Raw genomic sequence first — 26587 nt, 5'->3', positions numbered from 1 at the left:
GTAGCCAGCGTGGATACTATGCAGAGGATGTAAAGAACAAGACTGTGGCCACAGCTGCAACAGTCAGTGGCAGCACAGTGTGTTCAGCCTTGTCTGTAAGCAGGTGTCATTCAAGATTTACTCTTATTTATTACTGAACTTGATAACAATAGTAGACCAAGAAGGCTAACCAAGAATGAGGCTCTTTTGCCCAAAACATGGTACAAACCCAAAGAGTTTACAGTCTATAAATAGACAAGGCACTGGGGAAGAAGATGTACTAAGGAGAGAAGATCAACTGTATGGGGAAGGAGCAGTTTGGAGCAAAATCTGCAGAGGCCAGAGACAGCCCAGTCAAAACCATGAGTCACAAAGGATGCCATCTTCAAGCTCTTCTGGGCTTCCTCCTACCAGCAGGGTTTCTGCTAGCTCTTTTACCTCACTACATGTATTATGAATCTGTGATTACCTCACTGGTCACTCTATCAAATCAGCAGTGCTGTGTCTGCTGTGCTTCTGTGGGTTTGTCACCAACCATCCAGATGCATAAAGCAATCTCTCAGCGATATTCAAGCCATGTCATCTTGGTGTCAGATTTGACTTTGCCATCTAGTAGGCAATACTCCGATTCTCTCATTGCCTTGCATCTCTCTGGCCTTGTGTCTAGTGAATGTAAAACACTGACACTTCAGATCACTGTATACCCATTTTGCACTGGAGAAAATTACTGCACTAGGTGCAGACAAATAGACATTTGAGCTCTGATTTTTGCCATTTTTCTTTCAGAAAGAAATCATTTATCAGTGCATGAATATTGCCTTGTAATTTTATCGCAAACTAATGGAAGTCCATCACCAAGCAATGACAGAACTTTTGCTCTGGGAGTCATCCAGCACCTGGAAAGGGGAAATTCAAACAGAAGAGCAATTTACCAAATGAACACTTCTTTCAAAAAATCTTTCCCTTTCTCTCAGAAATGTAATTTATGGAACCTTTCAAGGAGGAAACAAGATGGAAAGATAAAACCTCCCATACAAAGTTCAGATTTGCAACTAAATCCACTTAGGCTGAAATCCATCAAAAATTTGACGTGCTTGAAAACTGCCTTCCCAGGAGGACACAGTCTGAAACATAATCTCATTAAATACAGTGTGGAAAATAAGTTGTCCACTTTGTTTTGTCTTGCTCACCAGAATTCCTGTAATAAATGCTGCAAAAAGAAATGGTATGGATACAGGCAATGAAATGAACAGGCCATATGCTTTCTGCAGGCTGAACCCCTCCTGGTGTCCCACAGTCAAGAGCAGCTCATACGTTGGGCCATATTTCCCCTCTTGTCCATGCCAGCCTGGTCTGAGCTCTCACCAGTGCTACTGATTAATTAATGTCAAGGCAATTTATGTCATTGAAGACACTTTCTTTTTACAGAACTGTATTTTACCTTTCAATAGTTTCTGTTGAGGTTTTTTTCCATTTGATATTTTTCCCATTTGAGGGTCTATCTGATGGGCAAGTGAGTGGCAAGTGCTGAAAAAAGAAAGCCCCCAGTTTTCCCCCTCCTCCCCTCCAGACTTAGGCAGCTGGGTAGAGAAGCAAGGGATTCCCCTACTTCCAGCCCTTCCCAGAGGGGACAGAGCAGACCGCGCTGCTCTTGCACTCCCTCCCGTGGTGGATCCCTAAAGTGTCATAGAAGAAGAGAGGTGACCTCCCTGCCCCTGAGGATGCTGCGGAAGTGGTGCCACCGGACTGTATTTGCAATGAAATGGGCAGAAGGACAAATGGAGAAATATCTGTACAGATCCCCTCTCTGCTTTTTATCTTACATCTCTGAAGTCTCTGATGGCTGCCTCCCAAAAGTAAGCCATCCTACAGACCAGAGACAATTTACTAAACAAATAAATGTATGGTCAAGTCAAAGCCTTCTTTAGTTTCTTTGTTGCCAGTCTTTTTCATTTCTGTACTCTCTTGTGGAGACAAAGGTGTCTGTAGAACATGTGCTATCCTCCACTACAACGTAGCATACTTGGGACCTGGTTTCACTTACTTCATTTATTTCATAGAATTTTTTACTTTAAAAATGACATCTGCTACAGTGATTTTTCACTCTAATAGGCACATCAGTCCACATGATGGCTACTCTCTGGCCTTCAGCAGTGCTATACAGCACTATTGGCATAAAAAAATGGCTCACAGTGACCACAATACTTGCAAATATAGCCTTGGAGAGCCTGGGTCAGCTTCACGGGCACCCCTCTGGCTGCACTAAGTGGCATCAGTGTGGATGCTAAAGTGAATGACAACTGATTAAAACTCTGTGATTAAATGCATTAAATAATTCTTCACCTACACAGACGGATAGGAGGACAAATACATTAACTGGAGCAACTGAGTCAGAGCCAGTTTGGAAGCCATGCTCAACGTGTCCTTAAAATACTGGCCTCCTGTCTCCTTTTAAGACCCCTAGGTTCACCTCATGGTCCCAAATAGGAATCCACTGTGTTTGAATACCAATGGTAAGTCAGGATGAAGGCAAGCCCCCTGCAGCCAGCATGGCACACACATAGCAGCCTCACTGAGAAGAGATTTTCACATTTTAATATCACTGCCTTTCTGATATGCTACCAATGCCATATTTCTACCTTGTATTCTCCAAAAATGAGTCCCAGACCCTAAACTCTATCATTAGCAGAGAGATGCCACTGTAAAGAGCAGCACCTAGCAAAGAAAAAAGTTTGGGAATCAGTTCTTTAGATTGCATGATCTAGATCCCAGGCAGATCACCCACTTTGTGCTCTGTGACACTTTAGGACATGTGGTCTGGTTTCACAGTATTTCTGTTCACGTAGTCATGTTGTGGTCGAAATATGATTAAATGGTTCATGTGTCCACCAAAATGTCACTCTCCCTTCTCTCCCTCCTTCAAAGTAGTAAGGAGACTCAGTGGCAGAGTTTTACTCAGACTAAACTCCAACACTCTTCCGCTTTACTCCAGATAAGAGCAAGAGACAGATAATGAAACTGAGTCATTGCCTTCCCTCCTTGACATCCACGCATGCCCTCGATTTGAAGAGAAAACTCTGTACTGCAGCTTGCTACATGGATGATAGTCAGTCCATCCTGAGTACCATTAAAATGATTCTTTATCTGACATTACTTTAATTTCAAAAAATGTATAGACCTCTCCTGACCATTTACACTGCTTATTCACTGACAGTATCTTGCTTTAACACTGAACAAAGAATACTGATAAATGTATGACAAATCTAGCCCAACCAAAAGACTGTGAGCATTTTATGGCAGCAATTGTATCCTAAAAAATCTGTAAAATACAGCACGCAGCCATGACATAAATAAAGAAAGAGCATTCCAGAGCAATGGAATTTTTCTTTGTTTTCATGTAAGTACTCTTTAGGTGCTCTAGGACAGAAAGTCAAAGATTTATAGCATATGTATGACAGCTAATTTGTATACCGTTTAAAAATGAACACCTAAGAGACAGGAAAGTATACTATTACATCCTCAGAACAAAATTAAGGTAACACAAAAGAAAAAAGGATTTTTATTCAGTGCCTCAGAAGATGACAGAACAAGCAGCCTAAAGTAAATGAAGAAAAAAAGTTAGGTTTTGGATAGGTATGAGGTAAACATTCTTGAGCAAGTTTTCTAGCGGCACACTGAGCAAGCCAGGGAGAGAGCTGGAAAGGATTGCCTTCAGGAAATGTTTTCTCTTTCCGTCCCGACAAGAATTCTAGGATGTATTCTCTATTAGCCTGGATTTTCAGCAGCTGATGAAATACTTAGTGGTCATTCTTAAAAGCTAATAAATTTGAAAGCGGGGGGCGGGGGGGGGGGAACTCACTGAAGGGCAGTTACTAACTCATCAAGGTAATTTCTTCTGCAAGGACTGGCTAAAACTTCAGTTTGGGGGACTGACTCCACACAAACTTACTTCACGGGTTCTGTGGCAAGATGTGACACTACACTAACTTTGCTTCTTTGAAGACCATTCATAATTTGGAAAAGTCATATTAAGAAACCATCTGATACAAAGTGTTACCACACCAATCTAAATACTAGTCCATATGCTTTTGGGCAACTTTCACCTCTCCGTCACCAAAGTTTGTACCCTTGTACCCCAGGCACACCATTGCATTACACCAATGGCGGTAATTCAGATCAATTCCCTATATAGATGGGGCAACTATGCAAAGATCGAAAAAGTGCAGGAAAAAATGCAGTTAATTATGCTGTACCTGCTCCCCTCTGCTCAGTCCTTTTCCTGAAGAGAATTACTGTGTATTGCTTATGGCCAGTTTCTTGCTACGTCTTAAGTTATCCCTCCTTTCCTTTGACATAAATTATTCTGTGTAACATCAGCATATTGTAAACTGTAAGTTTTTTCCTGAAGCATTTTGTCTTTTCAGACTCTCAGCTGACATTGTACTGGAAAGTGTTTTATCTACAACTGTAGATAAATACGAAGGCAGTGATTATCAATTAATAACCAGAAATGCATAGAGAAATGTCAACAGAAGCATACCCCGTGACAATATGCAGGGCATTAAGACCAAAATGACTAGCATCGCAAGAATTTTGTTGTAGAAGACAGTAGAGGGGCAGAGGAGGGGAGGGCAGTATTCACACAGTCAAAAACTATTTTGACTATATTCTTTCTGAAGAAAGTGTTCCCATTTTTCACTGTGAAATGACCTTCATCGTGAATCTTTCATCTGAACTTTTTAAAAATCTACCTCAAAACACAATATTGAATCAAACAGAAAATTAAGAAGCTTGTGGGTTTTGATCCAAAAGAAAACACAAAATGTTTGGAAATCCCTGACTCCTTTGCAAAATGTAACCTCTGTTCACTATGCAGCTTCCCCAAGAACATAGGAATTTGTTCAGATAAAAAATGCCACTCCTGAACCAAACTCAGACCTTCATTTGCCGTTCAAAAATAGGTCTTTGATCCCAACTCTTACTTACTCAGTTTTTAATTTTCAGGCGCCTCTGCACTTCCTGGTCTCAGGCCTGACAGGAAATGGAAGTACCAAAATACCGTGAAAATGGCTGCGCCTGTGGTGAGGCTGGTCTGGCTGAAGAAATGGAAACACTAGCAAAGTCCTGAGCGAGCCAGATCTTGAAAAGATTCGTAGCCCGATTTCCAAACCAATACGGTTCAGATAGGTTTTGGATAGCAGCTAAACCTTCGGAGGCATCTCAAAATGAACCAAGCCCCGCAGTTGGCCAACTGTCAAGGAATACACACGGCCGTTCCTCGAAGTATTCAGTGGGCAACAGGGGATGGACGAAAGCATCACAACTGGCCAAAATATGCATGATTTGCTTCTTTCTGTTTCCCCTATCCTGCTCTTCCTTCCCACCCACATTCACTTCTACTCTTCGCTTCTAGTTTTAAAATCTTATGGGTGTGCAGTCAACCTGCCATCGCCATTATGTCTTTCACATTATAAGGTGGAGTTTATGTTGGCCGCAAGCAGAAAAATTACTTCTAACTCCTGATCAAAAGTTTTGCTGACTCTTTCAATAATAACCCTCATAGGTTTTGTTTTTGTTTCTTTAGTGAGAAGTGTCTTGAGAGTTTATTGCAAGGAAGTATTGTTGAAAGTGTTTTATTTTCAGAGCTGATGTACCCTTGGTTGTACCAATGCCCATTTGCAGTAACAATGCTGTTAGGATCTGGAGCCACTTACAGTTTTATTTATGGGCTTGGGTTTTGAGTCACAATTAGAGTAACTTTTCCAAATGTTTGGGTTTGCAGGCGCCATCTAAATGGGTCCTTAACTTGGAAAGCTTTGATTGTGTTTAGCTTCCCTTTACTGAACTACCTTAGTGGTCCATCTTATATTGGTGAGTGTTGTGGAAGCTATCCAGCACTTTAAATGCTATTGAATACTCACAAAGCATGTGCCAAGGGAGAAAAAGAAAACAATTGTTCCCTGAAATACTCAGCCTCTGATGAAAGGAACTTTTAACAGGCAGAGGTGTTCATTTCAAGAAGCGATTTCAAGCAAACTTTCTTCCTTTGTAAGATCTAAGATCAATATTGTATTGAGAAGGACACATGGTTCAGCAAGGCTTTGAAAGATTAAAATTAGTTTGTGGTATAAGTCATCAAAATTTTAAAATAAGAAACACTTGTGTCCTATTGTTTGTACAAGTACATGCACACACACAACACTGCAACTGAGATAAAAGCTGATGGTTCCAAAAATACAGCATAAACAATGCCAAAGTAAGTGTGGTGATAAGTGCAGGGATCTTAAACTTACTTATTCGAGGAACAAAATGAGCTTTCTTCAAAACACTGTGTTTCAAAACAAATACATCCTCAAGATATGACTGTTCCCCTAATACAATATGCCAATAGGGCTCAGCTCTCATCATAGAATCATTATTTTGGTTGGAAAAGACCTTTAAGATCATCAAGTCCAACTGGTTTCATACATCCAGAAAGAATGGGTACATCGCACAGAGCAGAATAAAAATACAGCATTGCAAAAACGTTCCAACAATGCGTTACAAGAATTGCAGACTATTACCTGCCTTTCCATAAACAAGGTAAAAGAACAAGACTACTTACGATATCTTCTGGAAAGTAAGAATGTTTTACATTAATATTTGACACAAGGGGAGGAAAAACCAGGAGCAGCCAAATTGGCTACAGTCCCTCCAGATCTCATGGTTTCTTATGAGACAGCTCTCAGACTACCTTCCCAGAATGAAAGCCATTGTTCTGTTGCCAATGTTTGTTTATTTGAAATAACAGTAAATATAATACTAAATAATATTCTCCTCCCTCATGCATCCCTGTGGCTCAGTTAGCAATTCAGAATTGGAATACTATGTTTCCCCTCACTTTGTCTGTTATTGCAATATGCTCCTACTCAGGAGACATGGGTCCAGGAGCAACTTTAGCAAAGAGTATTTTTTGACCACAAGAGGCCAAGATTTCTACAAATCCAAAGTAGCTTTGGGCTATCTTTAACCCACAAGAACTTTGAAACTCTTGGACCCTGGTGCACATCATGGCTCCCCAGTAAAGATTCAAGTGTGCATCAGCCATCCCTCATGTTCCTCCTCTACCCTGGCACACAGCCAGGGACCCAAGTGCATTCTGGCTGGGTCCACAGTTTGGGCAGAGAGAGACATGTTAAAACACTCATACACTCACTTTAGATGTAACCATGAGGACCAGACCCTAGAGTGCCTGAGGTATCTCAACTGCCTGTTGACTACTCTGATGCATCCATCTGCCAGAAATTGTCCTGATGGCTATTATGAAGGTTGTAGGAAGCCATCATCATATGACTGTTGGCAATCAGAAATCTCCTGGAGGTGTTATTTGTGTGAAAACTGTGTGATTTCTTGCTTTTGGACTATTGCAAAGCTTCCAACATCTGAAAAACCACATATTCACCTATAGACATAAGTGGTTGTTGTGGGTATTTCTGCCCAAGGGAAATGCAAAAATGCTATTCCCAATTACATGGGGATACAGCTCTGTCAACTACTGAAAGTCTTCTCTGAAAGTAATACTTGCTCTGCTTCTGGAGCTAGTGAGGACATAAAGTTAAAACAGCCCAAAAATCTGTTTAGACAGATGAAAAACGTAAAGCCAGACGCTGATACCCACCTCCCTGCTCGGCCATCATCCAGTTTCTCACTTAGAACTCAGAGCTGTTCAACACCGAGGCAAGGAAAAAAATTCCGATCCATGTAGTCATCTTTCAGAAAATGACCTTAACTTTAGAGTTGCTTTTGCTAGAAGGAACTTTAATTTTATTATCACATGGTTGCTAAGGTTCATCTTATGGCAGATTTACCCCTGGTAAGGAGGAGTTAAGGAGACTGTGCCCCTGATATTGCCACCACCTGGCAAGCTGCATATACCCATGACAGTGTGATACCATCAGGGATGTGCACACTCTCCCCATAATCATCCTGCAGTTTTCATGAAACTCAGGTCCACAGTGAAACATGCTCTGTCCCTGTGGCCTCTGGTTATTTATGAAAATGTCAGTCTGTTATTCTTTCAACCACAAATAAAAAGAAAATTTTAATCTGATGTGTAGAAAGGAATGGTAGTTCTCTGTCATCACACAATGGAACAGCAAATGAAAAAAAGTCCTGTATTTTCTTGGTCTTTCTACACAGCTTGGGTTTGGCTTTCCTTATAATTATGCAGATACTGTCCGTGAATATTTGAGATAGGTAGACATGGGAAGGGGTTATACAGTCTGTGAGTGTATAAGCAAAATGACTGTAGGAGTAAAGAATGATTTAGTGCTGTGGTATTTGTTGCTGTAATAGCATTGCTTTTTTTGTTGTTGTTTAAATAGGGAAGTACACAAATAGTAGAAATAAACCTGCCTCATTCAAAATTTAGTCTTGTGGGAAAATGTAAAAAGTAGGTGTGCATGAGTCCGTCTGTGTGTTGGTTTCTTCCTACAGGTGTCTAACTGTTCATTACCCACTTTATGGAAGGATTTCTAATGTAGGCTAGTATTCATATGGGCTAGCCATCCCTGTAAGAAGAGCATAGGCAGAAGAAATACTAGCACAGGCTCACTACCTACAGTCCCCTACTAACAAGGCTAGCTACCCTTACCAAAATGTTCAAGTTTAATTCCGTCCGAAAGCTTAAAGTCTCCAAGGCCATTATCTTTTTGGTAGCAGAGGGTGGGGATTCCACCAGGACTAACTTTTCTGGTCATGGTTTATAAAAATGCACACTACTATAAGGTAGAGAAACAAACAATACACACTTTGGATGGGTGAAAGAGGGAGCAAGAGGGACTTCAGACATCTCTCAGCTAACAGTGAGGTCAAATGCATCTGCATAAGGCTATGACAGTTAATTTTTAAAGAGTTTGCCCAAGTGCCCTTGGCCAGATTTTTCTTCCCTTTTGTGAGGCAAGCAACCACTCACTGAATGACAGTTACATTCAGCAGTGATTTATATACATCTGTTAAAAGGCTTTGGCATCATTTGAGTCACAAATCTTTTACAGATGATACAAGTCACAATCACTCTTATTTTACATTTGGACAAATTAAGTTTTGGTAGCATTTCCAGTTTACTTCCATGCTAGTATTTAGATTTTTTTTATGTAGAGAACAAAGAATATAACATGTAATCTCTTGTAAATTCTGTTTACACATTTGTGAAAATGAACTTGGAATTAAATTGCAATGTTAACCTGTTAACTAGAATAGTATATACCACCTGGCAGTCAATGGGTGCTTCAAATGTGGTTCTTAAAAAGCAAAAGATGAGAATCACTTGACTTTATCTGTCCCACACTTTCAAATGCCACACACTATAAAATTCATGGAGAAAATTCATTCTTTTAAAGTTTTCAATTAGCAGCTTCTAATCTACAAGTAATTTCCAAAAAAAAAAACTAGACGAGAAGGCAAAACTTTTTCTGAAGAATTTCAGGTATGAGCAGCTCAGCCATCCACCACCGCCGTTTCTCCTTGAGCTGTTCCTATCCCCCCCAACTCAAAAAGAAAAGAAAAGAAAAAAAATACAACCCTGAAAAAAAAGGAAAAAAGCCGACTCTCAGTATTTTACAGAAATTTTCTGAAAGAACGAGACAAAAATAGGGTCTATTTCACTTTGCCTGTAACTTTAGCATAATAAACTCTAAAGGGCACAGCCCTCACCAAAACACTTAAAAACAGCTTGAAAGGGGTCCTCGCCGCCCGTTATGTTTACTCAAGCACTTGTTTAAAAACACATTTAAGGAAAATGTTTTTATTTCTACAGATTGCATTAATTATAGCTTTGCAAACACTGCAAGCTCTACAAGACGACTGAACTGAGCTATTAGCTGCAAACCTCAGGTCTTGGCTAAAGAAGTGGTTATGGCTTATTTAGCAAGCCTAATGAATTGGCTCACCCATCTCTACACAGAGTTCCATGTTTAGCATCACGGAGCCTGGAATAGCCAAAGAGGCTTGTTTCACGTCGCTTTATAATTAAAAATAAAGTAAAATCGGTCAACTCAAGACGGTCCAAAAGCAGACTTCACTACAGCATTATTCCTCTTCGGGAATATAAAAGCATTAACACGGACATTAACATTGGCCAGAAGGTCTGCGGAGACCCACAGTAAACCTCCACTTAGCTGCCACGGGCCGTGCTCTCCCCTGGAAAAAACGCGAAGGGGCGGCGGTGCCGGCTGCTCACCGCGCCGCGCCCCGCGTTGCCGGACAAGCCGCGGCGGAGCTGCCCACCTCGGCTGGGGGCTCCATCCTCCGCCCAAAGCGGGGAGCAGCGCTTTGCCCGGCAGCTGAGGGGCGTGGGGCCCGTGGGGAGCGCATCAGCCTGCTCAGGTGCGCCCCGGGGGACCGACCCGCCGGGCGCCCGGCGCCCATCGCCCAGCGGCGGGGCGGCCTTACCGTGAGGGCGGAGAGCTTCTGGGCCGGCACGGCGGGGAACAGCTCCGGCACCAGCAGCAGCAGCAGCGGCACCCACATCCTGAGGCGGCGGCAGCGGCGGCGGGCACGCAGTGGCTCCGGGAAGCGGAGGAGGGGGACTCTCCTTGGGATGTCGCTCCCCCCCCCGACGCCTGCTTTGGCTCCTTTTCAATGGCTCCCGCTGGGAGGTCCCAGCTTAGGTCCTCTATTTTCTTTTTCCCCACCCCTTGAAATTTGGGGACGGCGGTATAGCTGAGAGGCTGAGGGCAGTTTCTCCCTCTCTCTGTCCCTCTCTCGCTCCTGAAGAGTCAGCCCCGGCTCGGAGACGCTCCCCCAGCCTCTCCTCTCCCGGCGCCCTCCCGCCGCGCAGGCACTGCCGGGGGGATCCGCCGGACCCCGCCGCCTCCCCCGGGGCCTCCCTCCGCCTCGGACGGGCTGCTGCCTAGCCCTAGGGGGTCGCTTTCTTTCCTCTCCAGCCTCGTCTCCCCCGTGGCAGGGGAAGCGGGAGGAAAAGGTTAGGACGGGAAGGGAGGACCCTCCCACACCACCCCTCCGGTGTCCGCCGCCGGCGGGGGGCCGCGGGAAGGCACTGCCGCGGCTGCGGAGGCTGGCGGTGTGCGACCTCACCGAGCCGCTCTTCCCCTTTTCCTCTTATCCTCCCCCCTCCCGAGCCCGGCCTCCTCTTTCTCCTCCCAGACCCACAGATCCTCGCCGATTAACCCTCCCCGGTGCTCCCGGGGGGACGCCGGCTTGCTCCCCTCGTAAGGCTCATTTCCCCCCCCCCCCCCAACCCCCGCCTCCTGCTGAATCAACATGTACAAATACCGGCAGCCCCTGGCGGGGAGGGTGAGAGGCGCCTCGAGCCCCGACTCGGTGCACCCCGACCCCCTCCCCGTGCGCCCCGACCCTGGCCCTGCCGCCCGCCCGGTGCGCCGCGCCGCCCGCCCCGCCGCCCGCCGGGCACTGCACGGGGAGGGGAGCCGGGGCCGAGGCAGCCAGATTTCTGGCGGGGGTAAAAGCCAGGCAGCAGCGCCCTGCGGCGCGGGGGGTGGCAGCCGGGCGTCGCTGGGGGCTGCCAGGCCCTCTGGCACGGCGGGGAGCGGGCACTGTCTGCCCGGTGCGGAGTACTCCGGGGAGACGCGGGTCGCTGCGGGGCTGCCGCTACGCGTGCGGTGAATGCCAGGTGAAACCTTCCTGCCGACAGTTTTGCGCTTTTCTCGCTTATCTTTAGGAGCCAAATAGAGGAATTTTATTATTTCCTTGCTGTGAACCGCCAGAGGATATCCTCCCCCCTGCCTGAAAGAAACCCTTTTACTGCAATTTTGTCAATGGAGGAGTCCCCCGCTCCTCCCGAGACCCGCAGTTCGCTGCCAGCCTGCAGAGATCCCCACGGTTTAGTGGTGCTACCGGGGAGTCTGAAGCTATCAGAGCTTGCTTTATTCTTAGGGTGTGCGCTTTTGTGGGAGAGGACCCAGGCGTGAAAGGGCTTTAGGGAGGCTGCAAAGTGGCACACTCCCAGCACGCAAGCGACAATTTCCCCAAGCGCCCAGATGCGACCTGGCAGTCACACACTGCCTCAGCCAGAGCTCGGGATGGATGGAGCGCGCTCTCCGGGAGCATGCACAGTGAACCAAAGCAGAGAGGAGTAGAAATCCATTACAGACAGACTTGGGTGCCCTACCTGAGACACCTACTGCTTGACTTTTCCAGATCCTACGATGCTCAAGGCATGCAGCCAAAAATCTAGTCTCAGGTTCTCCAGGTCTCAACTGAGCAACTGAGTCACAAGAATTTGGCAAGACTCCTTTTCAAAAAGTTTGGTTTTAAACAACTCATTGATCGACACAAAGTATGTGAGAGTGTGTGTGTGTGTGTGTACGCGTGTGTGCATGCATGGCCCATAGCATCTCCTGGGCTTTTTAAATGGGAAAAAGAAAATATAATAAAGCTACCATATGGCATTGCCCAGGTCAGAGCATGTTTGAGACCCTTCACTGCACCACACAGACCTCCATCAGTCTCAAACTAGCAGCATCTCACACAGAGACAGCAGATTGCCATTTGCTGCAGCAGGCAGAGCAGGACATTTTGCCAGCATGGGCTTCACAGTCCTTTCCTCTCAGCTGGGACGTGGTGAAACTTGGCAATATTGATTTCTCTGTCAGAGCCAGAAGGAGATTTTATTCTTGTGACTGTGACTCCAGCCCCCTTCATACCTTTAAGTTATTCTCCACATGTACCTCGTCCCATTTTCCCCTCATCAAACCTCTCATTCCCATTGCCTTGTCAATGCAATCAGTTTCACCTCTCCAGAATCATCTTCCCAGTCCTCTTCCTCCTCTGCCAGTCCATTGCAGTCTGTCTCCCAGTTCGGGTCTGGGCCCGCTTCATCACCAAGCAGCCCTACAGCCCCATGCCTGCTTTGCCTTCTGCCACGCTCTTTATAGCTTGCCAAGCCCACAGCCCCTTCACCTTCAGCTCAGTGTCCTCCTGTGCGCTGCCGGCACGCAGCTGGGAAAAGGCGATTCAGGGCGGACAGTCCCTTTGCTCTCAGTTTATCTGTCAGGACCTACAAAATGACCCAGCAATTTGCATTTGACATTGCAGGACAAAAATCTATGCTCAGGATAGATAAGAAATTTATCTAATAAAAACAAGCTGCAGGTTCTTGAGAGTTTATAACTTAGTCAAATTTGAGTGGATTTTCAGAGTTGGCAATAGCCAAAAGGCCAAAAATCTGTACGAAGGGAAGTCTGGAGTCCAGAAACTGGTGGCGTTATGGTTTTAAAACAAAGATTGACTTGCCAAAATATACACTATTATTTTGTCCACTGTCATTTCCCCAGTTTTTTTTCTCGAAAGAGACTTGACTATGCCGCTTAAAATTTCTTCTTCCCTTTCTTTACCCCCCAACCCAGAAGATAATTCAGTCTAAAGTAAATATTTTTAAAGGAAAATGTGCAACCAAGTGATAAAAAACTGGCAAGGTTTGAGCAACTGAAAATAGTGTTTTATAATGTAAAAGACAGAGTGATTTTAACAGGCAGAGCTTCTAGCCAGCACCGTGGTGGTAAGAAACCTACCTACCTCCAAGAACTTCCAGTCTGATTAGATAAGGGATATAAAAGGGGAAATAAATGGTTTTGCTCATTATAGCTGGGGAAGGACTATGAGTCACATCAGTATTCCTTACAGGTGTTGATCTCCCATTTAAAAAGGAGACAGATTTCCAGAAGGAGTCATAGGTCCGTTCACAACAATACAGACCCAGACATGTTCTGGGTCATGCGTCGGGGTCAATTTTGACCTAGCTGCCACCTCACACCAGGACCATGTCCAGACTTGATCTGTGCTACATTAGGAATTGTACCCAAGTTTCCTGCTCTAATAATGAGACCCACGTTTTCTCCTCTTCCCCCAAGTATTTCTAGAACTGTTGTAGGAGTGAGCCTCATGGAGCAATCCTGTATAGTTTATCAACAGTGGATACAAATATACAGGAAATACAGAATTTACTAGAGCATGAATGCTTTCTTTTCATGCTTTTAATTAGGCCAGAAGAAGCAAAAGGGAATTATCTCTCTGCTATAGAACTGTGCAGGCTTTAAAATCCTGTGGACGGTTGACCATCCTGCATTAAATTCAACAGGATTGTTCCAATAACGATCATGGAAATTCTAACTGTGAGAAAGGAGGAATTATCTGGCTCTTAACTAATGAGGCTACAGAAAGTAAATCCTCTTAGGTTTCAATGAGGTACTGTCACGACAGGGATGGACTGCTAGATCCAAGCCGTCTTACTTGGCTGGGGTATGTAAGTATTCAGGAGTCTGCTTCTCGTAGCAGGATCAGGTGTTGCTTGGCAGAGGATAATGCAATTCTTAGAGATTCTTTTTCTCCTATGGATTCCTGGCACCCTCTTTTAAAGAACTGCCCCGCGCTCTTACCTGCTTTTCAAGTTCACTGTTTCTCAAGCAGCAAATGCATTCTGCAGCCTTGTTTGAGGTATATGAAAGGCTTGATTCATTTTTAAAGTTTGAAAAAATAATGGTAAATAATATTAAAAGTCAAGCAAGCAGTTCCTCTAATACCTAGAGAATATACAGGCATTTACACACAGGTAAACAAGAACAGAACAGCTGTTCCTATGCTGTGTGGCTTCCTCTCCTAGGTTTCTACATTACTGAGCAACGTGAAGTCCTGGTCAGTGACAGAGACTGACTGGGTCTGTAGCAAATAATAACAAAACAAAAGTAATTAGGTTTTTTACTTGTAGAGCATTATCACTTAGATTCTTATAAACAAAGGTACTAAATCAAAACTAACTGACATCAATGGCAAGTCTCCCATGGCTTTAATATGAATATGAATGAAAAGCTCACAAACAGCGATCTGAGACTCTAGCCCTACTGTGCTTGCGGTAACATTAAACTGTATTCACAGATTTTTGTACTTGATATGGGTGATAACCCATATAGACCATATGTTTAGTTTAAAGGAATAATAAAGCCCTCTGCTGTCTTACTTCCTTGTGTTTGCTGTGAGTAGTAGGGAAGATGGAGCCCAAGGTGTTAAGTAGGAGGTTGTGAGACTTCTTAATCAAAAAATAAAAATGACTCATTAATTTAATTATTTTTTTAACGTAGAAAATGGTCTTCGCAAACTTCTTTAATGCGCAGTTTGTTTTAACACAGCTATGAGCAAGCAGCTGATGACTGAGCTGTGCTCTGTCCCACATGAAACGCGGGGTGAAATTTTTAAAAGTGTTTATGGGAACCAGGGGCCAAGATCCTGGTTTTTGAGAGCTACACAGGTGAGCCAAACCTGTGTAAAACCCAAACCACCAAGGCCCACGCATTATTTGATCATGAAAAATAAAGTTATCAAACCAGCCTTTTAGAAAGGGGACACAATGTAGAGGTAAAGTCAGAACTGTGGAGGAACAGGCCCGTGTGTGGCTGGTTGTGCTTGGGAAACACAGATACCTTTGAAAAGCGTCATCCTTCAGTTAGACTTTCCAATTTCAACATGTTGCATTTTTCACAGTAAGAGCTTACTGCGTGGAGTTTTATCACACTTTAGGGAGCAGTCAGTATGAGGAAGAGGACTTAATCCTCCAGGGCAACAACATCAACGCAACCCTGCTCTGCGTCTTGTGGGGTGAGAGAGCAGAGCAGTGCCAGTACCTTTCCCACCTGGCAGAGACACATTTCTGCCACGCTCTCCCCGCCCGACGCCAGCACAGTGTTTAGGCTCCTCAGAAGGAAGGTTGCTTGTTGCAACGCAGAGAGGGATCGCGGCTGACTCACTCACTCACCTCACAGCTACATCACCCTCCCGGATCACCACGGCTCTGTGGCCGGAGGCGCTCCTCTTTCGCCCGAGTGTAGAACTTGGGACGGTGTGGTTGAGAGCAGGAGCAAAGTCTGAAAAACCAGCCGGCTCTTGAGTTAAAGGAGCACCTGGGATGGGAAGGAGGATGTAAGCACTGATAGAGGGAAGGAAAAAAAAAAGAAAAAAGTAGCCTTTTGGAAATGTTGCTGGCAAACTCAGTCTGCTGCCTGATCCTCTGGAAACAGCCATGAGATTCTGCATCGTTCTTGGAGCCTTGGAACAAACCATAGTGTGGAGAAGTGTGCATCAGTGGGAAGAGCTATGTCTGGGGTGAGATAAATTCATCCTCAATACTTGTAACTAGATTTACACTACCTGTGAAAATCATACAGGAAAACAGCTATTACATGAAATTAAATACTGGCTGTAAAATGCTTGTCTGAGTGCTAGTGGAGTAGCTGAAAGTGACATAGGATGCAGTAGAAAATCAGAGCACAAAATAACACCAGAAGATGTGAGTCATAAAATAGCTTTGAAATCATTAGGCACACAAGTAGAATGTGCTTATCTCATATTACTGTTATTCCCTTTCCTTGACCAGACTTATTTTGCTATCACTACCTGTTTGCTGTATGGCTCATCATCTTCCAGAGGAAGTTCTTTATACTGACAAATAAAAGAAGGAGCAAACAGTTTGATGTGAAGATGTAGGAAGTCTTATTGGGAAGATCCTGGGCAGCTGCCAGAGATGTGCTACTTCAGCATCCCATATGCACTGCTTCCCAGAAGTAGAAGAAGAGATCTGCTGTGGAGTTAAATGGAAATGCTTTCACAGGAAAAGTGTGGCATTTTAGCAGTGGAAATTTCATGCAAGCCTAACTGTGGAGTAAAAAGCTGGGTGAAGTGCATGAATATTTCTTATTTCCAGTCACTAGCATTGACATTTATGTTGTGTACTGGCTTGCTATTTCAGATTTGTAAACCTATAGTAACCCAAAACCCATTACGTTCTTATGCCTCTTCCTCAGCCCTGTGCAAAGCGAGCTCCGTGGTCCGAAGCCAGCCTCCTGTGGGCACGAGGTGTTTGCGAAGCCTTCACCACACCGAGCAATCTCAGCCCAGATGCCAAAGCCTAAACAGGCCCAGTGCCAGAGCCACGCTGTCACCACCGACAGAGATCAGCCCAGGACAGGATGGAGGCGAAGCTGCCTGAGCGTGCAGGGCAGCCACCCTTGTCCCTTCCTGCGCCGTTCCTGCCTCGTACATAAACAGAGGGCTTCGGTCTCCGGGGCTGTTACTGTGGCACCTTGCACAGAGATTGCTGCCTTTTGAGAAATTAGGAAGTAGAAAGCAAACAGGCATAGGTTAGTTATTCCTCACCCCTTCTCCCCTTCCTTCCTACCCACTCCTCTTAAGGGGCACGTAGGGAAGAAAAGTGTATTTTCTCATTTCTGTCCTCACTGACTGTCCAAGGAAAGCCAGAAAAAAATCTTCTGTGCTAGGTGGGAAAACATAACTCATGACTACAAACAACAGCCCCATCTGCAGGGGTGAAATACTGGAAACATGAGCAAGAGGGTGAGGAGGACCCTACAATTGGGGGAGAATGGGAACGGCTGCCCGACAGCCTTACGGGGGGGTGCAGGTCTGCAGCAGATGCCCTCAGACAGTGGTCGAGTGCTTCTGAGCAGGCACTTCTGGTGGGAAAGTGGCATTATCGGCATGCTGCGGTCTGTGCAAAAATTGCTATGCTTGACCTAGCCAAATTCTGCTTTACAATGGCTAGCAGTGGCTTTTAGTCCATTGAGAGTCATCTTTTCTTACCAAGCTCCCTTCAGAAAGAGGAAAAAAAATTGACAAATAGTGCAAGAAGCTCAGTTAAACCTTCAAGAAAAAAATACCATGCTTTGGGGAAAATGCCCGTTTCTCTTTGTGTTTATGATTTTCAGCAGCTGGTTTTGCCCAGCTGGTAAGTACAGGTACATTGCCATAGATACAGTGGCAGCAGTCAAACAGCAGGTTATCACGGCAGTGGACTTCACTACCTTTCTGCTTTCAATCAGTTCTTTCCTTTTGGATTTATTCAGTATTTCAGAGGCTGTGATTTTCATGGACTTCCCATTGCCTTACCAAAAGCCACTGGTTGCACCTCGTGCCACCACGTTTTTTTTTACTTTTGCCGGCTACTAAACCAATTAACAATCATACATTTTGGAGAACATGTTGATAAGTGCCAAGGTTTCTTCAAAACCCTTAAAAAATCCTGTAGTGTAATGTCAAGAACTCATTTGGGCATGTGTTGCTTTACCACTTTAGAGAAAAGGCAATATTATTTTTTTGTTTTAAAGTGAGGCAAAAAGCAGCAAGTTTTATGGATTTTGGCAGGCTGGTCTTTCTTACTAGCATTTCCCCTTAGGCTGAGTTCGTGGTGAGCTGCTGGCTCTGCGTGTCTCTGAGGCACACTGAGGTAAAGTGTAAAGAGGGTGGCAAAGAGACAAATTTATAGCAAGAGCTAAGTGGAAAGACATCACGAACAATTGAATAAGGACCTGTCTGCTTAGACAAACAACCTGCCAAGGCTTTTTCAGTGTAGGGCTGACGTTAGACAAAAAGTCCGTTTCTCAGAGCTGAAGAAAACCTTTCTTTCTCGTTGCGGTTTTAAATCTCTGACAGGCTCCATAAACATTAATCCATAAGGTGTTTAAAATTTTGTGCCTCAGCAAAGATTTGTGCAGGTTCTGTGGTTTGTATTTATTTCTATGGAGTGACTATGGCATGTGAAGAAACATTCTTGCTTTTGAAGTATAAACACTGGCCTACTTGAGAGACAGAGATATGAATTACACTAAATATTTAGTAAATGATTGGTTTCCACTGGGAGAACAAAGTATTTTGCATTGGAAGACATACAGAAAAAAATAGGGAAAGAAAATCCAGTAGTTTCATAACTATTTTTCTAAGAAAGAATGTGAAACACTATCTGTAACTGGCACCTTGTAACCCTTAGGTCATTTGGCCTTTCCTGAGCTCACAACAAGAGCTGATCAGAAATTCTTCAGTGAAATACGATTATGCAGGTCCTCGTGTCAGAAAACAGCAACTTTTAAAAAGCTGCTCTCTTCACAGATGCACATCAGTTGCAACAAAATCCTTGTCAGGAAAGATTTCTTGGGCCCCAGCAAGTGCTTCTGCTGAAACACAGACAAAGCTGTGCCCCCGAGTCTAGCCAAAAGGCTGGTGTTTGAGATGTCCGGAGGTACAGGAGACCCCTCTTCGAGCTCCTGTGTTGCCTGACCGATACCCAGCTCTCCCACCTCCCATCCCAACCACCAGTTCATCGAACTGTCCTGGAGCAGCTCTGACAGATGAGCACAGGGGGGCGGAGGGATCTTTTGGGAGCCAGCAGGGCCAGGGCTGGGGGAATGTTTCGCCAGGAGAGGAACTCAGGTTTGATGGAGATTATTTGGGCAGAGCGGGGACGCGCGCCTTTGTCTCCTGCACGCCAGGGGAGCATCCCAAGCAGCTGGCTAACGTGGAGTCCATGCTTGGTTTCTCAGGAGAAGCTTTTACTGGTATTCTGTCTCAGCAAAAAAAGGTCTTGCAGTTCTGTTGGCAAAAACCGCTCGGGTTGCCAGGATGTGTTATTTCATCCTTGGAACCGGTGCGCTGATGGGAGTTGCACCACCCCTCAGGGGTTTATTGATATAAAAATTCCAGCATAGCTATACTTGCAAGATCTTCCTAGTGTACACTATGCCTGTGAAAAAGAGTATTTGAGAACATTTGGCATTAACAGATTATTTTTTCACACATTTTTACAGAAACACGGGATAAACAGTAAAAATAAGTTAGGCTAACAAATTTGGTGCCTAAGCAAATACTATAGGGTGCTTTGTTAGACTGGGGCTGACAGTGGAGTTAGGCAGGAAAAACATAACAACAGTGTTACTGTGGCCAGCCTTATTAGCTGCAACTAGAATCTAAATGTCATCTCAAAAAAAAAAAAAAAAACACCCAAAAAACAAACCATGTGCTGTCCTTAATTCCTGTAAATCATATTGACTTCAGTTGCATTCCTCTGGTGTAACTGAGAGCAGAATTTGGCCAAAAAGTATTAGTACTGCTCTTTTGCCCACAAGTTTTGCATATTTCATGTGGAGATGTCTAACTAAATATCAGATAGCTGATCATCTGCCACCTTGGCAGCCAGCATAGATCATCAAGGCCAGACCTGATGTGGTTGATGTTAGTACTACAAAGCAGAGGGAAAAAGTGCAGAGGTAATCTGAAGAGAGCAACAGAGGGCAGGTCTGGCTTTCCAGGTGTCGTTACAACAGGTCTGGACTATACAGATGTCCCCTGGCAGCACGGGCAGCTTGCCTGCAGCGGAGTGCCTGAGAAACTTCGGTACATCAGTGCCTGATCCACGCCATTAGGATGGCTCCAGAGAGCAAACCCGTGCTCACAGTCAGGGCAGTGCCCGGGAATATCAGCTGTCCCTGAGCCATCGTTTGTGCCCTGGCCATTACGAAACTTTTCCTGTTTCCCTCCTACGCTGCTCTGAGCTATTGCTGTTTCTTGACTGAGCCTTTCTCTGGTTGGGAGGCAAGACTTGGCTTTTCTCTCCGAGATACCTCACTGCTGCAGGTGCCATTACAAATATTTTATTAGTTCATTTTCAGAAACAGAGAACGAAAGAATCTGAGGTAGAACTGAAGACTGCTTTGCAAATGCTCTGGAAGGTATGGCCAGCTTGGCATTGAGCTTAGTCATCCCAATTGGCAGGAGAGCAGAAAGTCCTTTTCTCTCTCAAAGATGAAATCTGTCTGTCTGCCAACTCCCTGTAATTACAAGCCCCAAAGAGTGTCTACTCCAGTGTAACTAGAGATTTATGGGCTTTGGCATTTCATGTATCAATTTCCACTTAGTGCTACATCATCAGGCCAAGATGGGAATTTGCTTTGTGGGGAGACCTCTTTTATTAATAAAAGGCGAATCACATTTGTTCTCCAACATCAAGCTCAGCTGGCTCATTTCTTTTCTGTCCCCCAATACAGAACTCCAGTCGAATGCTCCCGGGGAGTATCCCTTCTCTCTTGCCTGTTTCTTTGCCTGCATTTAATTCTGCATCACTATACCCTGTCATCCTTTTTTCTCTGTGCAGCTAATTCCCATTCCAAAACAATGAAGACCCTTTCTGAACAGCCTCTTAAGTTCATTATGGATTGAACCAATGTTCAGGTTCCTGGGCTTTGCCATGCCTGCCCATGACTACCAGCATCCCAAAGTCACGCCTGACCATACAGTCACACCCATAGCATGTGGCAGTGAGATTTCAGGGACCTCCTGACTCCTGACCAGCTGGAGTCAGGACTTGGTAGGCATATCACTGGCTGCAGGCTGAACCTGAATCTGTATAAAATTTTTAAAACCTGCTGAGAAGCTGTTAAACTCTCCGATGGCTAGCCAGCGCTGAACGCTGTCCTGTCTGCACCATACAGCAGGTGGCAACCAAAACAACTTCAAACTGGAGTGCCGGTGACATAGATGTACAGGTTGTATCTGAAAATTAATTCACCAGATATTATGGGAGAACTCCAACTTTCATGGGCCCTTATGGAAGGGTCCTCAGAGGCTCAGAGGCTCATATAATGCAGATAATTACTGCCCTTCATGCATTCACATTTCTCCATTCCTGCCACTATCACGTATGGATCCACTGCTGGAAGGCAAGTCTTTTCCTGCCTGTGATTGAAATGCTATCACAGGAGATTGAGAGAGAGGAAGATTATGAAGACCATTTTTCTAGGAGCCTTCTGGTCCCCAGGTGGAATCAGTGAAACTTGGGCTTATGGGATACTATCCAAGCAGTGACTTCTGCAGACACTGGGAATATGTTTAATTTTTTACTTCATGGGTGTAAACACTATGGAATAAAGAATTTCTGGAAGGTGAAGGAGAAAGCAATACAGCAGCTGCTACAAAACCATCTGGCTGCCCAAATCCCCGAGTACTCAGGGGCGTTCGCTCAGCTCCTGTTCTTTAACTTTTCTCTCAAGATGAAGCTAAAGGGGAGCAAAGTGGGGAAAAACAAACAAACAAACAAACAAACAAAAAAAACACAAAAAAACCCCAACAATATAAGAGAAGACCTGAGAGTGATCAGAGGTTCTTTCCCCAAATATCACCAATGACAAGATACCGAACCTGTTCAGTGAGCAGCAGACTCTGCCTCTGGCCTGGATTCTGCAGCTGAAGCGCCCCGTGCCTGGCAAGCTGTGAGCTCCAGCCACTTCTTTCCCTGCTGTCGGTACACGCACCACGGGTCTCACCTCTTTAGTGACGCCAGCGCCTGGTGGCCCGCCACAGCTCTTCTGTACCTCCCTTTGAGCCTCTCTACAGTACCTGGGTAGTGACGTTCACAGGGCAGTTAGGAGCACAGTCTCTCCAAGTCTCTAGCTGTCTGTCAGCTTGGGCTGGAGTTAGCCAGCAGAGAGATTGAAAGGGCTGAGAAATACAGTGATATTATATAAATCTTGTTTCCTTATGAAAAACTTCAAAAAATTGTATTCAAATAAGCCAAAAGTATGGAGAAAGAGCCTTCATGTGTTTGCCACTTGCCAGTTAGAAACCTCTATGTGCAGTGATTTATAGTTTATTGCTAACCGCATTCTCATTGAAACTTGAAATTATTTCACACCAGAAGGTTTTTGCAGATTTTGAAAACATTTGGTTTTGGTCTGATGGGACTTCTGAACCTTTCAGGGGGTTGTTGGATTTGTTTTTTGCTGCTTTGGTTTAGAATTGCAAGCTGCATCCCTTCCTTTAACCTCCCTCACCACTTGTTCTCATTAGTTACGAAAATATGGATATTATTTTCCATGCTTATAAACAATTTTTCTTTTTATGAACCATAATCAAAAGGGATTTCTCTGGCCTTTGAGGATTCAGCCTAGGTGGGTTTTGGGTGTCTGTTTGTACTGGAACCTGAGGTCCACAGCTAATTATGAACAGTTGAAGATTAGAAGGAAAGTGCATCTAAAGTTTCACTTGGCTTGGTTTTTCAAGCAATCACAGATAGGCTCAAAAGCCTAGTATGGCAATTCTTTTACTTCCTTAAACTATTCAAAGAAGGCAAACTTTTACTTACCTTGTGCACTCATAGCTTCAGCACCTATCCGTGAGGTTACCTATGTGGATTTGCCCCCCAGAAAAGAAAAGCTTATGTTAGTGGCCTAGAATATAGCAGGAAATAGAGTCATAAGCATTTATTTAATTTTATTTGGATTGTGCATTGCAGATCAAGGTAATTTGTGCCTTGATAGGGTCTTGTTAGGATATGTGAAAATGGTAACAAATGGCTAAATACAATTATCCTTTGTATACTGGGCCCCTGCTCCCAAAACACCTGAGTCAAAACAATGCCACAAGATAATTGGTTTTACTATGAAAATAGGGATATTTTTTAAAGGTTGAATATAAACACTGAATATAAGGTGAAGGAAGCTTTCTTTCAGGAGAGGTTAATCATCGCTGGTTTCGTCACTGAAATAAGTATTTTCTCGTTACTGCTTTAACATACAGAACCATTTCATTTTTAACAGTATTTGCAGCCCAGTCACTCATGATAATCCATGACAAAGCTTCTGCTGGCAAGAGCTGGCAACAGTAACAATTATTCTTGGAAGTATAAACATATATTTTCTATAAAATGTATCTCATCTTCAGTGATAAAACTAACAAACTTGACTGTTTTGAAATGATTTTTTTCTTTTGTTTCAAACCAAGAATACCCCAGGAAATTTCAGTGGAGTTGAAAAATTCCCAGCAGAATGTTTGATTTGGTCAAAAAGCCTCCAAGATTCGATTAAAGTATTTCGAGCAGTTCTACTGTAGACTCCAAATTGTGTCTTTAATCCAATAAAAACTCCATTTAATGAAAGCCATCTGCAAGTCATATCATTGTTACTCCTAACCCATTCTTACTGGTGCTTGAAGCATCTTTGTATTGGCAGTTTCTATCGGTGGCCACTGGTTTCCAGCAGAAGCCTAGTAATTAAAACGTCGGTCCAGCAATCAGGACTTTCTGCTTCTTGCTGCCTCTCGCGTTGGCTTGCGCTGCGTGGCTGAGCCAGACATGATCACCGTGCAGCTCATTTTGCCCATCTGATAAGAGGATACTGTATCTGCCTGCCAGGTGTGTTGTAGGGACACAGCACTTAATGTTTGCAAAGAGCTGCTGTGGCACTTGAATAGAAATCCTGCAGAAGGGCAAAGTTTCATAATGGAGTTGCAGCAGAGACTCATATAACCATACTTGATGCTTCTCCAGCCTAAAAAGTTTTAATCAGGATGCAGTGAAATGACATGCTGACTAAACTAATTTAAGAAATCCCAAAGTCATTGTTTCCACCCCTGTATGATATCTTGCAGCCCACTTGCTTGTGCTAGGATCTGTTGATGGGACCACACTGCACTAATCAGTACATTGACCTGAATGAGAAATGATGTTGGTGAGGGGAGACTTATTTTTAACTAGATAAGTTTCCTGAGCTGCTTTCAGCATCTTTCAGTAAAATTCAGAATGGCACAACTGACAGGGCAGTGAACTGCAGTACACAGGCAGGGACAAGCAGATGAGATGGGCAGGAGTCCTTAAACTGATGTCACCAGCAAACCACGAAACTGCACCTCAGAGAAGGCCCTCCCCATGCTCAGTGCTTCACAGTAGTACCTCCCTGCACACTAAAGAAACGCCGCATTGCAAAATATGCATGAAAGATGAGAGAAAGGAATCACAGTGAACCCCTCTGCAGAGCTGGAGACCCAGAGACACTGAAAGCGAACAACTCGCCCAAACTGGATCAGACAGCAGTAAGGGAGCAAAACCTGAGTGCAAGTGTCCTGCATCTCAATTAGAAAGCCCATTCTCCTTCCCATCTTGCAGTATGCATTTTAGATGCCTTTCCAACAATTTTCACTCTTTCCACATGTAAAACATAGCTTTGACTCAATTCTGATTGAAATTTCCTGTGACTGAGGTGCTGCAGGTGCCCTAGAGAAGACTGGGGAGCAAGCTGTGATTTTACAGAGATCAGGGAGTCATATATGGCACAGGAGTACAGAAACTAAAGCAGGGCAGTTTGCTGGGAAAAGAATTTCTTTTTCTGTGCACTTAAACTCCCACAAAGAAAAGGAGGAGTCTTTGAAATAATTATCTCCATATATGTTGCCACTATTACAAAACGCTCACATTAAAAACAAACTATGAGAACAGTCTAGAGTAGATTCCTGGGGAGAATGTTGTTATTGTGTCGGTCTTGTGAAGGGAGCTTCAGATGTATCCCTGAGGGTCTCTCTGGAAGAGTGAGGATCTAGGCTGCGTGCCTGTTTGTCACAGGACTTTTTACAGATACCCCTCCAAACATGTAGAAAGAGTTTTTCATGTTGCTAGAGATCTGAAGGAATGAACCTTATCTTTCAATTTCCTGTGCTTCAATTTTTTTATTTTTATTTTTGAATATGTATTTTTTTAATTTTCTTTAAATTCAGCTAGATGTCCAGATTTCTAAAGAGGTGACTCTAGGGTCACTTTTGTGTGTTTCAGTGGTTATGCATAGTTGTCTACCTCTCAGCAGCATTTTCTGAGAGTTTTTGAAACAGAGAAGGGCTCGTATGGCAGCAGCATAAAGCAATTCTCTTTTTACTTGCTCCATCTCCCAAGTGAAAAAAAAAACCAACAAAAAACAAAACCAAGAAACCACCCCCCAAAAAAAACCCAAAGAGACAAATGCCAAATTCTTCATCATCACTACAATATGCTGCTGACCAGGAGGCGTATTCTTCTTGGGAAGGGGAGCACTTTCCCCCGACATCGAAATGACAGCTCTAATTACCCCATGCATTTGTGATTTGCTTTGGAAACTTATTTTGACACATGCAGAGCCAGAAATTGGAATAGCTTAAGGGAGAAAGGAAACCTGTCACAGATGTGATGGGCAGAGCAAGAACAAAAGACTGTGAGTTTCCTCTTTGCCACCACAGATCTCTGGGTTGCCATCTTTTTTCATAGCAAACTGGGAAAGAAAAATTCCTGAAAGCAAAGCTTTGTCCTACCAAGTGTGATAACATCTGACAAACTGTACAGATCTTCCCCTCTCCCTTCCCCTCTCTTTTGCAAAGGTTGGGGCTAGGCCAACGACAGAGGAGTAGGTCATTGACCTATTAGCCTCTGCAATCATTTTACCTCAGGCCCTAAATGATGTCTGTAGACAGGTCCATTGGGAAAGAGAGGCAATAAGTTCACCACCTCCCCATTTCCTTTTCACTGCTATCTCTGCAGCGGCAGCTTCTCCAGGCTTGACTTCTCCATGAGTAATTGATGTGTTGAAAGTTAAGCCTGTGCTTAAGTGCTTTGCTGGAGTGGGGCCAGTATGTGTGGCACCTGGAAAGGTCTAGTCCCGGGCAAAGGAGGGGCTGGCTCAGAGCAGCTGCCCGTACCTCTCCATGAAGCTGCTGAGAAGGTGGGCTTGAAAATCACCATTTACCTCAGGCTTCTCCCTGCCAGCCCCGCCCAAGGAGCTGTATGCTACCCATGCAAAATCTGCGGAAATCTCAACTCTTAAAATATAACATGGTAGCTGATTTTCACTCTGATTTCCTAAAGAAATTAGACATTTATCCCGATCGGCATATGTATGGTTGTTTCTCACTTCTCCTCCTGCCCCATCTCCTCTGAATCGATCAATTTGATAGAAGAATAGCAATCTCTGAGAAAATTAAGATACTCCAAATTCACTAAAGTAGGTGGCCAGAAATAGAGGCT

At 44.2% G+C, this 26587-nt stretch overlaps 1 protein-coding gene across 7 annotated transcripts in view; it reads right to left on the bottom strand.

The window, feature by feature from the left end:
* Positions 1-11055, bottom strand: part of SMOC2 (SPARC related modular calcium binding 2) — a 149533-nt gene extending 138478 nt beyond the window's left edge. For all 7 annotated transcript variants that reach the window (XM_054821699.1, XM_054821700.1, XM_054821701.1 and 4 more), the window contains exon 1: positions 10411-11055. In XM_054821699.1, the coding sequence (XP_054677674.1) occupies positions 10411-10488 (78 nt within the window). In that variant the 5' untranslated portion in view covers positions 10489-11055. The remainder of the gene's footprint in view (positions 1-10410) is intronic.
* Positions 11056-26587: the final 15532 nt, after the last annotated feature.

The sequence above is a fragment of the Grus americana genome, chromosome 3 (genome assembly GCF_028858705.1).
Source record: "Grus americana isolate bGruAme1 chromosome 3, bGruAme1.mat, whole genome shotgun sequence".
In the NCBI taxonomy this organism is placed as follows: domain Eukaryota; kingdom Metazoa; phylum Chordata; class Aves; order Gruiformes; family Gruidae; genus Grus; species Grus americana.
The sequence above is the reverse complement of the archived record's forward strand: the minus strand, read 5'-3'. Positions and strand labels throughout refer to the sequence as shown.